The sequence below is a fragment of the Hesperophylax consimilis genome, chromosome 23, assembly GCF_061612785.1.
Source record: "Hesperophylax consimilis isolate HC1 chromosome 23, BYU_Hcon_1.0, whole genome shotgun sequence".
Taxonomy (NCBI): domain Eukaryota; kingdom Metazoa; phylum Arthropoda; class Insecta; order Trichoptera; family Limnephilidae; genus Hesperophylax; species Hesperophylax consimilis.
Window position 1 is genome coordinate 5,852,253 of NC_142858.1, and position 15,068 is coordinate 5,867,320.

The following is a 15,068-nucleotide window of genomic DNA, read 5'->3' on the forward strand; positions in this document are numbered from 1 at the left end:
AAACAGCATTTGTATTTGAGTTATTTCATTTGGGGGTTCATTTTGCTGTGAGAAGGGGTCCATGGGTGACTATGTTTGGGCACCACTGCTCTAATCCTTCATTTATAATCAAAAAGGTTGTCAAAATACTTGGATCTATCTATATTTCGCATGTCACTGTGCGATTTAATTGCATACACTGTGTACTTATTAGACCAGTTTCTTTTTGCTGTGTGGGTTTTTTTTTTATATAGGCAGTAATATTTTATAATATTTCTTCACTGAATTCACAGTGATTTCAGTATTACGCATGTGGCAAAAATAAAACAATTTTATTTAAATTCCGAAACATTTATTTTTAAACATAAGCAAATACAAGATCATTCAACTGTTATCATACATTTGTCAAGTACCTACGTATATTTAAAATATGAATGAGACAGAAAACACCAATAATAATGTATAATTAAATATGTTGAGAAAACCACCTTTTCTTTCCGACACACTCAATGTCGAGTCGTTCTTTATTAAAATAATAGTCCATTTAGTTTCAACTAGCTTCGTGAGTTACGGTGCCCGGTATTCGTATAAATTCGAAACAAGCATCAAATAAAAAATCATTGCAACTGACCTGAAAGTATCACTAGTTGAAGAGATGTATACATTGAACAGAAGCGTCTCAATTATTCTGGGATGATAAAAAATGGATTAAAAACTTTGTGTTATTTTCTGTTATTAGCTAGGGTTGAATGTCAAATATAACTTACAACGCAACATGTAGCGAATGCCTTAATTGAAACATTACATGAGTACATTTTTTTGGTATTTTTCCACAACCCTGCTAATGCAATCCCAGGAGTTTGAATGTGACAGATTGGAGACCAAGAGGATAAAATTGTATCTTCAGCATAAGGGAGATATTTGATACGCTTTATGCTATGTTGACCCCATTTTATTAATGGTATTTTTGTTCAATTTCCAAATTATTATTCTCTAACACATAAACCTCTACAATGAGATCTTCAAATACGAGAAGCCTTATGTTTATAAATGAGAAGAAGCATTATTATTATTTGTAGTTTTCAAATAACCGAAAAAAAACTTTTATGTATAAACATGTCTTTACAATATTAGTCTACTTTATGGCACAAAAAAGGTAAAAGTACTTAATAATATATATGTTTTTTATATAAAAAATAAATATAAAACTTTACATCGAAAAATTCAAACACTCCCATCCACCATTTCCTCTTTGTCTATCACATTCATCACTTTCTATTCCAACCCAACAACACCTGGAGTGACGATAAATGGATAATGCTAATTCATAGAAGGTTACTTTATTTCCTAAGATATATTTTATCTCTTTAAAATAACCACCATACATAATCTTCTTTCACACCATTATTATATAATACGAGAAAAAAAGATTGAATATCACATTGAATTTTACTTATTTTAAGCAATAAATACAGTAGGATTTTAAGTATAAAAGTCAACTGTTGATAGTAGTATACAGCATATTAAATTAATGTTTACAAAATCCATTTGTTTATAAACAAGACATATATATATCGGGCAACCCCAGCAAACAATGATAGAAATCTTTCACCGTTATGAATTTTATTTAAAAAGGAACTGTATTGTGTGGCTGCGGCCACCGGAGGAATGTCTATGGTATTCAAACGGTTGCTGAGTCCTACATATTCATGAATGTTTCTGTTTAAGGGGAAGACATGATCCTTAACAAATCATGTAATCTACACAAATCTGGATACATCTATTACCGGAATATTTGTGTAACTATTATTAATTAATACAATATATATCATTTACACGCAATGCTGGACTGTTTTCAAGTTTTACCAATTGAAAGTTAAAGCAAACTGAAATTAGGACAATGGAGATATGGCTCCCCTCCCAATTCTATTTACTATTGAATCATTCAATTATTTACAATTTCTTTTTCAATATTGTACGCCAAATGGCTGATTTTCTAAAAGTCCATTCATTATTTACGCGAATTTATAATATTTTAGCTACAGGCTCAACACTGATCATTTTAACAGTCATTTCATTATAATATGATAGATTAACTAAATATTTTACTGCTGTTGAGTTCTAGATTCGGTTTTAAGTGAAAAGTATAATAATAACACTGAGTCCGATGTACCGAGTCCTCTTCCGATCTCAACATTGATGATTCCTCAGACCCGCATTCTTCAGTTGAGAGAAAGGGGCACCATCGTACAATATTCTTTTACTTTTGAAAATATTATGATATATCAGTCATAAGTTTCCTAAATAACATTTTGTATACTCTCAATATATTTCACTAATATAAAATTTTAAGGCAGGGAATTTTAATGAAATATGCAATTCTATTTGCCATTAATCAGCAGCGTTTAAAATCCAACAATTGGAGTAGACAACTAAGCAAGCATTAGAGCAAAATTTACTACAAACTGTTTTTTTGATAATGTTGTAATGAAGAAATGCAATTCGAAAAAAGGTTTCAATTCAGAAAAATTCCCTGTTAATACAGTTTGTAAGAAAATTTCTTTCTTAAACATCAGCTATGATGCACAAAATGAGAATCTGCTTAATTCCTTCGTATATTTACACTATTAAGTCTTGACATCTCGGGACGATTGAGTAATAAATTCATTTGGCCCTGTGTGTGTCTTATTAGACCATTCCTTCAACTAACACATTCTATAGATTCAATATTCAATCTTTCAGATTGATAATGTGAAACTAGCTATATTCAATACACCAGAACAATCAACCGAGACTCTAAAAAAACGTAAGCTTAACTATTAATTATCAAAATTCAGTATAATTCACCATTCAACATGGACCAGCAGTAGTAATTTTCCTCTGTTAATTTAATAATAATTGGAAGGACAAATTCATAATAACTCCAACTACTGAACATATAATGTTGTTTGTTAAAACTTTGTAACAAAAATGAAAATGAATTACTTCCAGACTTTACGTATAAAACAAAACACTGTATTTCATATGAAACAGTAACATCTTATCTACGAAAGTAATTTCTTATTCTTAACCATTACTTATAGTAAACATTTGGCTTGAAAATTAATTTTAAATAAATCAGTAAAAAAGTCTATGCACATCATTGGTATTAATTATTGTATATTACAGGAAATGTAATAATTGAGTTTAACGCAACTTTTGTACAGGTAATGTGGTCAGCTGTGTCGTATCACTTCGCTTGGGAGGGGGAGGGGGAGGCCTTTTCTTGGACATGGACATTCTGTTCTCCGTTCCCCTCTGCAGTAGGTTGTCCAACGGGGTGATGCTGTCAGTACTACTCAGCACTTGGCCGCTGGTAGCGTATTCCACAACATCGTCTTCTTGGGCTTTAATGACATTCTCATACAGATTGTCCGCCGGAACCAGTCCAGTGTGCCCGTAATGCTCTTGCACCCAATTAGAAACATTTGCCTCTTTATAATCTTCCGTCAAAACTGGATATTCTCGGAAGCCAAGAACTTCATGAGGAGTCGTGGTTGGTTCGAGTTTACACTTCTGAGACACCTGCCATTTCTTTTTCATAACTCTCTGCAAGTCTTTGATGAAATCCACGGGGGGGTTGGAGGTGGAGTCTGATAACTTTTTTGGAGATGTTGATAATCTGGTGTTGTCGTTTCTCTTAGGAGGCGACGGCTTGTTGGGGAGAGTTGGAGGAGAAGAGCAGTGTAAATCTGTTGCCGGTAGAGAAAAAGTTATTTTTTTATTTTTCTTATTGGGGGAACACGGAGCCACTGTAATCATATGGTAGTCTGCCGAGCTGGTGGGTTTCCTCAGTACCACGGGTGATCCAGTCTCCGTATAATGAGTATTAGTACTTTCATCAAAACTCACAGATTTATTGCCGTGACCCAAAGATTTTGTGCCATCAATGTGAATTGGAGGTTTTCTGAGCATAACTGGGCTAGTTATTTGGTTTGTAGCTTTCATTTGCATTTCTGCGAGACAGGATGCGTAAATACCAGAATTCAAGCTACTATGCGAGGATTTAGTTTGGATTCCTGAAGTCATGTTCTGTTGATTATCTTTTTCTATTTCACCGTATATATTATTACTGTGACTACTGTTGGACTGAGACAAGCGAGTGTTTATTCCAGAATCTCTTTGGACTCCCAATTGTTGGGTCAAACTCGAAACTAGTTGATTGACCTGAAACAATAAGTAATCCAATGCTGTAAAAACGTAAACCATGGGAAAAAATAAATGTAAGACATATTTGATTTCGTGTAACAAATTGTGAAAATGTGACAATTTTTGACAACTTACAATTTCAGAGACACTAACTCGGGACACCTCTGGACTCTGTGGAGTATATTTTGTCACATTGTCAGCAGACTCGGGGCAGGATGAAAAAGCTTCTGCTGGGGGAGGAGGTAGACTCATGAGACTTAGCTGCGAACCTGTTATATCATATCCTGGAAAGTAATAAAGACAAAATATTATATTACTGATAAATTTTTACTTTAGGTACATTATGTACGCAATAATAATCACGCTATTATTCAGTTTGCTTTAAATTTATTAAAAATATAGTGAAGAATATAAAATGCATGTTACCTTCCATTGCTGAATCAACTATTGGTGGAGGTGGCGGAGGGAGGGAGTCCAAGCTGAAGGTAGAACAGAACATTGGATCCAGAGCGGAATTTTTGCTCCTCAGGTGCTCAATAGTCCTGTTGTATTGTAGAGTTTCCGGGGGTGGTGGTAAGGGCATGTCAGAGAGATCTTCAGAAGATGCAGAAAACTGTAAATTATTGGTTATGTGGTTCTCATTTTGTGATGGTGGAAGAGCAGAATTATTTATTATATTTTCTTTAGGATTCCAGACATCTCTTCCTTCATTTATCGAGTTTCCATTAGCAATGTTGGTGTTCGTTATGTATCCTAATAGTATCCCGGTGGTTGGCAGAATGTCTCCCTTATTCGACTTGTAGAATCCAGGTAAGTTCAGGGATCCAGAGTAAGCATTTGGCTTTGTATTATCTGGAGAATCTATGGATGAAGGAACTTTTCCATTCAATTGGGCTTCGAAGATGGACTCTGTTTTTGGCATCATTACTGTTGGGGTATTGCATCCACTGCTAGAGTTGCGCGATGATGACATAGATTCTGTAATAGGAATACGAGGTTCAGTAACACCATAAGAGTAAAATTAATATATTTAACATGTGACTGCTAAGTGCTAGTGTTACTTACCAACAGAACCCCGCTGATGAAGAGTGATTCTCTTTAGGGTGCCGGAGTTGTTTCCATCTTCAGCATTACTAGACATTGCTTGATTAGACTTTCTCCGAGAGTGCCTTCTGGTCAAAGTACCTAGAAAAAAATAATGTATCTAATATTATTAACTCTTGATGTCTATTTTCATAACAAAATAAAAATTATGTTTTGGTAAATTGTAACATCTTACCAGATAAGGTGTTTATAATATATATTGATTATTATAATAATTGATATTATATTGATATATTAATTATATGTGTTTATAGAATATCATCTGCCATAAGTAGTTTCCTCAGAAAAGCTAAAGAAATAATTTTTTGGATTGTGCCGCCTTTAGCCACATAGATACGTCCGCGCTCAAGCAATTAATGAAGCTGTATATACATTTTTTAACACAGGCTGTGCAATAGGCACAAAAGGAAACTGGCAAATAAGTTAAAAATTATACCTGAAGTTGTGTAACCAGAAGAGTTCAGTGATCCGCTTGAGGAATGGTCACTGTTGCTGTTGATGCTGTGGTGAGAAGAGGATGTAGCCAAATCAACCATCTCTTTCAGCTGTCTGGTCATGGATGTGAGCGGGAGATTTGGTTTCATGGATGGTTTCCGTTTAATTGTTCCTGTAATTAAAAATTATCCTTTTATTAATTGGCTATTCCAATATGATGTTACATACTCTATTGTGTATAAGTACAACAGGGAAAATATATAAATACTCTTGGAAGATAATGCATTCTTGAAAGTGCAATGGCATAGGCATTGCGAAAGAAGATTATATTTCTTCAAGACATGCAGTGTTTGAAAAACATTGCATTTTTAGGTTCTAATCAAAATTAAACTTCCAACTAAGATACCATATCAAGTCTAGTGGTGAAATCCACCGTAAGAAAGTGTAAGATCAGTCACTCTTAGGATGGATCAGTGTAAGTTTACTTAATGAGATTAAATATTTCATAAAAGTGTTAGAACAAAACAATTACCCATTGGAAATTCAGAATCGAAAGCGTTGCCTTCACTTTCAGATGGGCCATCGGACATGCAGCCGCTCGAGCTGCTGGACGACACGCATGAATGCCTGTCAACAAAATAACACAAATAAATACTTGCTTAAATTTACAAAAACTATAATATAACTATGTGATTAAGACAAGATGTGTAGACTGTAAAGATGCAATATTGCCACGTTTAAACGCAATCTTACAGCAAAATCGCATTTAATTAAGTAAGTATGTCAAGATGTATAAAGGTCATAAAGAAATCGCATTCAAACACAATCTTACAGCAAAATCGCGTTTAATTACAGTAGGTATGTCAAGATGTGTAAATGCCATAAATAAATCATATTCAAACGCAATCTTATGGCAAAATCAAATTTAATTATGGTAGGTATGTCAAGATGGGTAGATGCTGTAAAGAAGTCGTATTCAAATGCAATCTTACAGCAAAATCGCCCTTAGTTATATTAGTTATATCAAGATGTGTAGATGCTGTAAAGAAGTCGCATTCAAACGCAATCTTACTACAAAATTGCACTTAATTACAGTAGGTATGTCAAGATGTGTAGATGCTGTAGCAATATTTCCTCATTAAAATGTAATCTTACACCAAAATCGCAATCAATTACATTTAGTTCCCGATCAGCCATTTAACCATTTTTGCAGAGACGCGGTTTTTGGGTAATAAAGGATTTTCAAACAGGAAGGAGGAGAAATGCTGTTTGATAGGTCAGACAATAGAAACTGGTAAAGCCCTTGCTATTTTCATACTGAATGATTATACATATCTTAAGTTAATTAAGTGTTAATCTCAAGTGACCTACCAGGTAAGTATTGTACTGTATATTTTCTCCATAAATAGTCGTAGAAATGTATTATAAGTTTGTACAGCACCCTTTAGGTGTTTTTGCACAAAAACGGCGCTATACAAGTCATCCAAGTATTATTATTATCTCCTTAAAATATTATATCTAACAACATTAGTCCCAATAAAACAACAAATAAAGAGGTCCACGTTAAACGTTGATTAACGGTTAAAATTGAATTAAATCGACCATTTAAATGTAAAAACTCAAATCACACTAATCGTCAATCTGATGTGACAGGGATATAAACATAGAATAAAGAAGAACTCGAGAAAAGCTATGGGTAAGTGTTTCGTAATCCAAATATCTGCCCAATCGGGCATTTCTAATATCCGTGTTTCACCATGATTACGAAATTCAAAAAGATGTCGATATTGGTACGAACAATCCAACCTAAGTAAACACGCTAACTTTAAAAAAATATATATAATTTCTGTATGTAGTTATACTGAGAATTTCAATGGAAGCCAATAACATTACCAAAGTTTGATAGCTGCGCATTGACACAACATTGTTAGGTTAAGAGTCTAAAGAAAGATGGTTAATAGTTGTCGTGGGCCCTCACCTTACTCAAGCACACTACATAGCGCCTATCAACTCAAGGTCATGCTCGCATCCTAGCAGTCCCAATCTTTTTACAATCGTGTTACTAGTCATAAAGCTTAGTCATTGTCTTCTTCATCCAAGCAATCCCTAGCATTAGTCTAATGCTCCCAGAACTCAACAATATCCAGACTAAAAAATTATCATCATTATAATAACATATGTCTAAGAGATGTAACACATCTATCAAGAGATGTATCAAATTTTATTATATTAAGTTATCAAACAGTTACAATAAACATGTTAACTATGTACATTGTAAAATAAACATAAGAAATTAATTAAGTTTCATTAAATGAAGCACCTCTATGTATACTACATTAATAGCAAAAACAAAATAAAAATAAACTATAGATATTACAATATAAACAGTCAAATGACCACAATTTTCGCATCGTATGATGAATTTATTTAGTTTAACTTTATAGGTTTCCAATTTACAAATGTAAATGTCAAGACTTTGTAAGGTATAGTGTTTTGGCGGATATGTCCATTAATTATTTTTTCGCATATTTAGATTTACAATGCGGTATACCCACTCAAGCGATTTTTGGCATATATTATGCCAGATTTGCAAACCCGTCTCAAGCGATCGCTTGCCATACTGTGCCAAATTTAGAACCTAAAAATAACATATGAACAACAAAAACAGAAAAGGAGTGAAAAAACAAACATTAAATGTAAAAGGTGAGTATTATATATTATGTTTACAAACCTGCCACTACTGATATCTGAAGATCCTGCAATGCTGCCGGTACTGTAGATCGGTTGAGTTTTGTAGATCGCATCAGGACTGTTGAGGGCTTGCTGAGGCGTGCTTATACTTATGTTTTGAGATATGGAGGCCACCTATAATAAAATAGAGAATGTAAATGCATTAATAAATATTGCTGGTAATTTTAAACGAGTGCCTGTCAAATATGATTTAAGATTTTCACGGCCAAAAGTATTTTTGTTATTTGTTTTTGGGGTGTTATGCCGTGTTACGCTAACTCCAATTTTAGCCAACGTTTCGGACAGCATTGCAGTGTCCACCATCAGGGCAGATGTGTTATTTGAGGTTGTGTTAAAATGTGAGGCGTTAAAATGTGAGAATTGTGTTAAAATCTATGTAGGCCAGACAGAGCGGACTATCTCCAAAAGGATTTCAGAACACTTCAGAGCTTGTAAACTCGGTCACCCTGACAAATCGGCAATTGCTGAGCATTTGATTGACACCGGACATTACTTTGGATTTGTTCCTGAAATCCTGGGGAGACCCAAAACTTATAGAGCACGGCTGATTACGGAAGCCATTGAAATTCATAAAAATCCCGTAAACATTAATAGAGACGATGGAGCTAAGCTTAATAGTTCTTGGTATCCGGTAATTGACGGCTACACCAGAGCTAAACGAAGAAAACCACTTATACGTGATACGTTAAAAATGATACGTTAATGTTAGCTCAGAGGGTTGGAGCTGGCAAAACGGTATCACAACCTCATACATAAGCTCACATTTTAACACAACCTCAAATAACACATCTGCCCTGATGATGGACACTGCAATGCTGTCCGAAACGTTGACTAAAGTTGGAGTTAGCGTAACACGGCATAACACCCCAAAAACAAATAACAAAAAAAAAAGAGTGCCTGTCATTCACCATAAATATTGCAAAAAAGGGGTCATATGTAAGGCGTAGGATATATATTTAAATATTTATTGTCAACATTCTAAAATATTTATTTTATTACAAAGACTTATAAACCCTTCGAAGCCAGAGCCAAGTTGGCCTCTCAGAAGCTGGGCGTACTGTACAGGGCCCAATATATTTTGTTCTACCGATATTGCAATTATCTTAACTAGCGTCATTAATCCTTTCTGCATAGGTGCGTAGACGGGAAACACGCCAAACGCGCGACCACCATATTTACGACAAACATATGACATTTGTAATATGAAATTATTTTCCTCGGGCTTCCTGTGTAGAGTTAATGTAAAAAAAAAAAAATTGAATCTTAGATAGTAATTAGAAATATATGTAACACGTGGCCGAATGCAAGTTACAATTTCTACCTTCAAATAATATAAAAACAAGGCATTAATGTTATGTTTGACTTGCACTTGCAACAACAAATTGTGAGATAATTTTAAGAGATTTAGGACGGGTTGTTTCGGAGAACTTTTTGAAGTGAAACTTCTTTAGGCGCGTAATGGATTTTCGGGGACGGAGTAAAACCGAGTCAGGATCGACACGAAAATGCGGGTACCCCCACCACCGCTCACCGTTCACTGTCCCTCTCTCACCATATGCGCTTGTTGAGGTGGGGGAGCCGCTCACGAACGTTCTCTCTCTTCTCTTCTTTCCTCTCTCTCAGACACCAGCGAACTGCGCCACGCCAAGCATCAGCTGCTTGGTTAGTATGCTGCGTCGTGAGTGTAATACGAGTGAAATACGTAATTGATTGTGGTTCATACGGTTTGGTACAGAATTTCAGTGTTAAAAATGAGTAGTGATGAGATAGAGGTGATGAACACATCAGTGGCACAAGAGGAAATATCCTATCAAATCCATGCTTCGTCGTTGAATTATTTAACCTCTAATTTTCAAACTAACCTAAGAGAGAAAATAGAGATGATGAAATGAAAATAGAGAGAGAGGAATACTAGAAGTTTCACTTCTGTCTTGCGTAGGCTTGACACACCCACTTTTTTTTTCAAATTTCAAAGTTAATTTTCAAGTTCTGTGAAAGATATTTTTAAGTTCTGTTTTTATTTCAGTTCTGTCAAGCAACTAGCCTATAATGATATTATGAAAAAAAAAAAATCAAAAAAAAAAAAATAAACTATCATGATACTGACACGCGACCTTGGTTGCGAACTTTCACACCTGAGATTATTGAGTATAAACATTCTAGATGATTAATTCTAACCTAGATTGGCGCGTTCTACCGAACAAAGTTTATACAATTATTATTATTTGTACCCTGGGTCAAACCCACTTAACAATTATTATATTATAATATATTATATTATTATGCTTGTGTTATTTGGTCTCCTTTTTATGCTGTCCACATTCGACGCATTGAATCTGTTCAACATCGGTTCTTAAGAGGGATTGCTAGGAGACTAAGTTTAGAAAAAGGCAAATACTCATATGATGAAATTGAACTAACTCTAAACCTCTCTCCTTTGGAAGTCCGTCGGGAAAGAAATTACCTCAGTTGCTTCTTCAAAATTATAAATGGTATTATTGATTCACCTACTCTACTGCAACTCATTCCCTTCAATATCCCCTCGCAAAGACTCAGAAATAATGAACTGCTCTTCCTCAATCATCATTCGACAAATTATGGATATTATTCACCATTGTCCAGAATGTGTAGACTGGTCAACTCAAGTCAAAACCTTAACTTTTTTGGGATAAGTCTAAATGATTTTTGCCAGTCTCTAAACAAGTGACGGAATATTAAGTGTCCTGTGGTCCTGACCCACGGCGTATTCTTGACTTGATTCGACTTGTCACTTTATTTTCTAATATTATATCTACCATATGTCTTTGCTTTCATGTACCTTTGTCTACTCCTATATTTTTCATTTTACTTTATTCGTGTTATTATTTTGTAATTTGGACGATGTCCGTTAATAAATAAATAAATAACAGAGTTTGAATAGGACTTTCACAGAACCCGTAAATGAACGTTGAAATTTGATGAATTGTTTAAATTCTCCGAAACAACCCGTCCTTAGTGTTTATTTAGCATAAATTATGTTCACACCCATAAATCTTTTGTTTCCAAGTAACATTCTTATTTTGAACATTATGATCAGATCATGCGAACTTACCGAACAAGATCTAGCTTCAGCCAAATGATCCAAGTCTTCTTGGGCCAGATCGTCCACCAGGGAACGGTAGTTGTCGAGAAGCTGTCGCCCATGCTACAAATTAATTTAATAAATCAGTATTAGGTATGTTTATTGATTTATCACTAATTTGTAAATACTTGCTGCTAGAAAAGGACACAATTATTAAATGATTGTTGAAAAAATCCATAAGTAGGTATCTAAGATGTACCTATTCTGATCAAAAAAATGTTTGCAAAATTGAATATTATGTATGCAAATAACAAAAGAAGATCCTCGCAAACTATTTACCCATAGCTTTTTTCCTTGCAGAAAACTAAACAGGGTGAATACCTTTAAAGCCGCATACTCATTTGCAAGCTTTTATCATTATCGTTGCAGACAGAGTAACCAGGCTCTAATGAGAAAGCTTGGGTTGTTATACAGGTGTCGGATCGCCACGAGTCGCCCGCGATCCACTATTTTTGGTAACGGTAATGTGTTACGGTTATGGTTACAGCTCGCAGTTGAGTATGCAGCTTTTGTTAAATAAAACATAATTTATTGATAGGACCAGCGTGAACAAATATACTTTTTAAATACAAAAAACTTTAAACCTTGGCTATTCTCATCGCAACCATCCATTTTTCCAGAGATGCCTTGTCTTCAGCGCAGAGGAACTTGATAAATTTAACACTCTTGGGTTGCTGCAGTCTGGGATGCTTGATGGCAAAACAGTAGTCGGATGGGGCCTTATACTTTTTCTTCCAGTTAAGTCCCAAGTAGATGTCATTTACTTCAAAGGTCGCAAGACAAACCAGATCCTTCATAGTTTTGGATTTATCTTTGGGATAATAGTAGAGACCTGCTCAACAAATGAAAACAAAATAAAAGATAATGCCCTGTTGAAGCCTGGAAGTTCAATAATTAGCAAACGCATCGCACAAGTATTAATCATGTAAAATCATTTTAAAAAATAGTTTATAATTCAAACAGCAATCTAAGTAAATTTTGTGAAAAGCAAGGTTTGCAAAGATCGTTTATCTCTCAAATATAACTCTTTCTAAAGCAAAAGGGCACTTTTAAAACAGTTGACTATTGAGTATAATGCATTATAACTGTTTGTGGAATGAAAATAATTGTGTGTAACCTATTTTTAATTATTTTTAATGAAGTTCAGACCACATGTGATGTATTCCTTAAAGATTGAAATACAATTTTCAAACAAATTAACAAATGACGAACTAAACTACAATCATAACTCCAAACCATCAAAATCACACAAGTCAGGGCACTTTTGCTTTAAGGAGATGGACGTGATTGTCTAAAATCAGTACAGTCAGAAAAATAAACCAGTGGGATAAATTAAAAAAATTGTTTCATTACACTTACGACGAAATACGGACTTTACCCAGCCTTATGTTCGACAAAATGCACTTAAATTGTCTGATTGACAAACAATATTTTTATTTGCTATGTAGCAGATAAAAAGTGAAGTATTTAAAACACGCATTTCAAACCCTTATACATACAATCATTACATTACGATGTATAATTTTCTATAAATTAGAATTCATTTATTATCACAGAATGCAATGTAGGGTTTTATACACAGACAAGTAAAAAAATTAATTAGAGAACATAAATAAATTTTAATAAGGTTGGTATGTTTCAAACTCGGTCAAATTTGATGATTGTGAAATTGACAGTCCATTTTAAAATTATTACATTTTAGCTGTCCCCTTTAATCGCCGTTTTTCAGTCTATTCAGCTTTTATTCAAATTGTCATCAGCTTTTAAACATAATGAACCAGTTATAATGCTCATCATGTAATCACAACATAGTGAAAAGACTGGGAATTTAACAGGAATCATTCAAACGCCAAGAATTCAAAATGGCACTGGTCATCAAATTTGATGTAGTTTGTAACACCCCAACCTTAGAATATAATAAATAGATAAGCTGACACACGCAAAATCACAACGGTATAGAGAATCGCTACAATGATTAGCAAATAGTAAATTGGCACAAAAGTCTTCATCATTGTGGTACTGACCGGAGGACCGCATCACAAAGTGGTATCTCTTCCAGCCCTTTTTGGATTCGCTCTTCAGGTACAGGGGGCCCTCTAAGGGGGGCACTGCGTTCCCCGAGTAATTCGGCACAGAGTTGATGGAATGAGCGATCTGGGGCTGCATGGATTGCCTGAAGAACTCTTCGATTAGGACGGAACGGGATTGTTCATCATGCTCATTTTGAGAACCTGGAAACAAACAGTAAAAATACATTTGAATGAAATGTATTTATTTTTTACTTCAATTGAATAATTAATTGCCCCTGCATCTGAGGTCTACTGGGAAATAACAGAACTATGTTAAGAAAACAATAAATGCAATGAAAAACTTCAAATAATCAATTATTATATCCATTTTATATTACATACCGATTTCACAAAAACAAAATAATTTATTTTTATTTTTCAATTCATATGATTTATTTTCTTCAAAAATGGTTCGAATTGGCGGTAGGGACATAGCAAAAAAACTTTAGTGCGCAAAGGGTTAATTGGCCAAATTGTAAAATATTGAAATGTCCCCAGGCTTCAGGCTAGGTTCGCGGTGCTGCAGTTTAGAACAACAGTTCCTGAGAATTCTGTATGCACCACCAGAATATCGGTACCATACGGGCGTAAAAGAGAATATTTTTACTTACCTTTGTCAGTAATTAGGTATTTATCCGGGGTTTGGAAGAGAGATATTTTATCCGGTCTTTCCATGAAGAATATTTTATTTTTAGATTCCCTCGTCCACAGCATCAGGTTTTCCACAAGAAACTCATGGTCCTCATAAACCCTTTCTGTAAACAAGTCATTTAATCGTTAAATGTGTTACTCCTCACTTTGTACAAAAGTTTCAATATCAGTTTTGATCCGTGGTGAGCAGCCATATAGGCCGTAAAGTAATGTATGCCTAAAGAAATTTTTGTTTTCCTAAGGCTGGCCGCATACATACGTTTTCCGTATTCGATTTACGAATTCGTTTTCCGTATTCGGAATTCCGTGAGACTAGCGCAAACGTTCGTTTTTCTTCATTCGGAATGTATAAAAGTCAGAACCAGTGTTGCCAACAAGGGCGATATATCGCCATTTAGGCTACTCAGAGCGAGAATCGGCGCCGAAAAAATCTAAAAGGCGACTGGTCGCCAATTAAGCTACTTCAAAAACATCAATTTTAAACATGTCCCGAAATTCTCTAGCCACCCCCCCCCCATGAAATTTATTTTTCTGGGGACAAATTTTATATTTTCTTGAAATTCTCTAGCCACCCTCCCCATGAATTTTTTTTATTTTCTGGGGACAAATTTTATTTTTTTGAAATTCTCTAGCCACCCCCCCCACGAAATTTTTTTATTTTCACGTAAAAACATCAATTTTAAACATGTCCCACCTAACAGCAAATTCGGCTACTTTACGCTACCTTATGTATGAGAAACGGCGATATTAGGTCAAGATCCGTTGGCAAC

At 34.7% G+C, this 15,068-nt stretch overlaps 1 protein-coding gene across 5 annotated transcripts in view; it reads right to left on the reverse strand.

Moving 5' to 3' along the window:
* Positions 1-327: 327 nt before the first annotated feature.
* The window catches only part of LOC149412267 (uncharacterized), a 284,347-nt gene continuing 269,606 nt past the window's right edge, over positions 328-15,068 (reverse strand). For all 5 annotated transcript variants that reach the window (XM_089645793.1, XM_089645791.1, XM_089645790.1 and 2 more), the window contains 11 exons: positions 14,259-14,402; positions 13,603-13,809; positions 12,163-12,410; positions 11,549-11,641; positions 8,438-8,571; positions 6,239-6,333; positions 5,708-5,878; positions 5,233-5,352; positions 4,594-5,145; positions 4,303-4,451; positions 328-4,185 (listed from right to left, as the gene is read on the reverse strand). In XM_089645793.1, the coding sequence (XP_089501919.1) occupies positions 3,166-4,185; positions 4,303-4,451; positions 4,594-5,145; positions 5,233-5,352; positions 5,708-5,878; positions 6,239-6,333; positions 8,438-8,571; positions 11,549-11,641; positions 12,163-12,410; positions 13,603-13,809; positions 14,259-14,402 (2,933 nt within the window). In that variant the 3' untranslated portion in view covers positions 328-3,165. The remainder of the gene's footprint in view (positions 4,186-4,302; positions 4,452-4,593; positions 5,146-5,232; positions 5,353-5,707; positions 5,879-6,238; positions 6,334-8,437; positions 8,572-11,548; positions 11,642-12,162; positions 12,411-13,602; positions 13,810-14,258; positions 14,403-15,068) is intronic.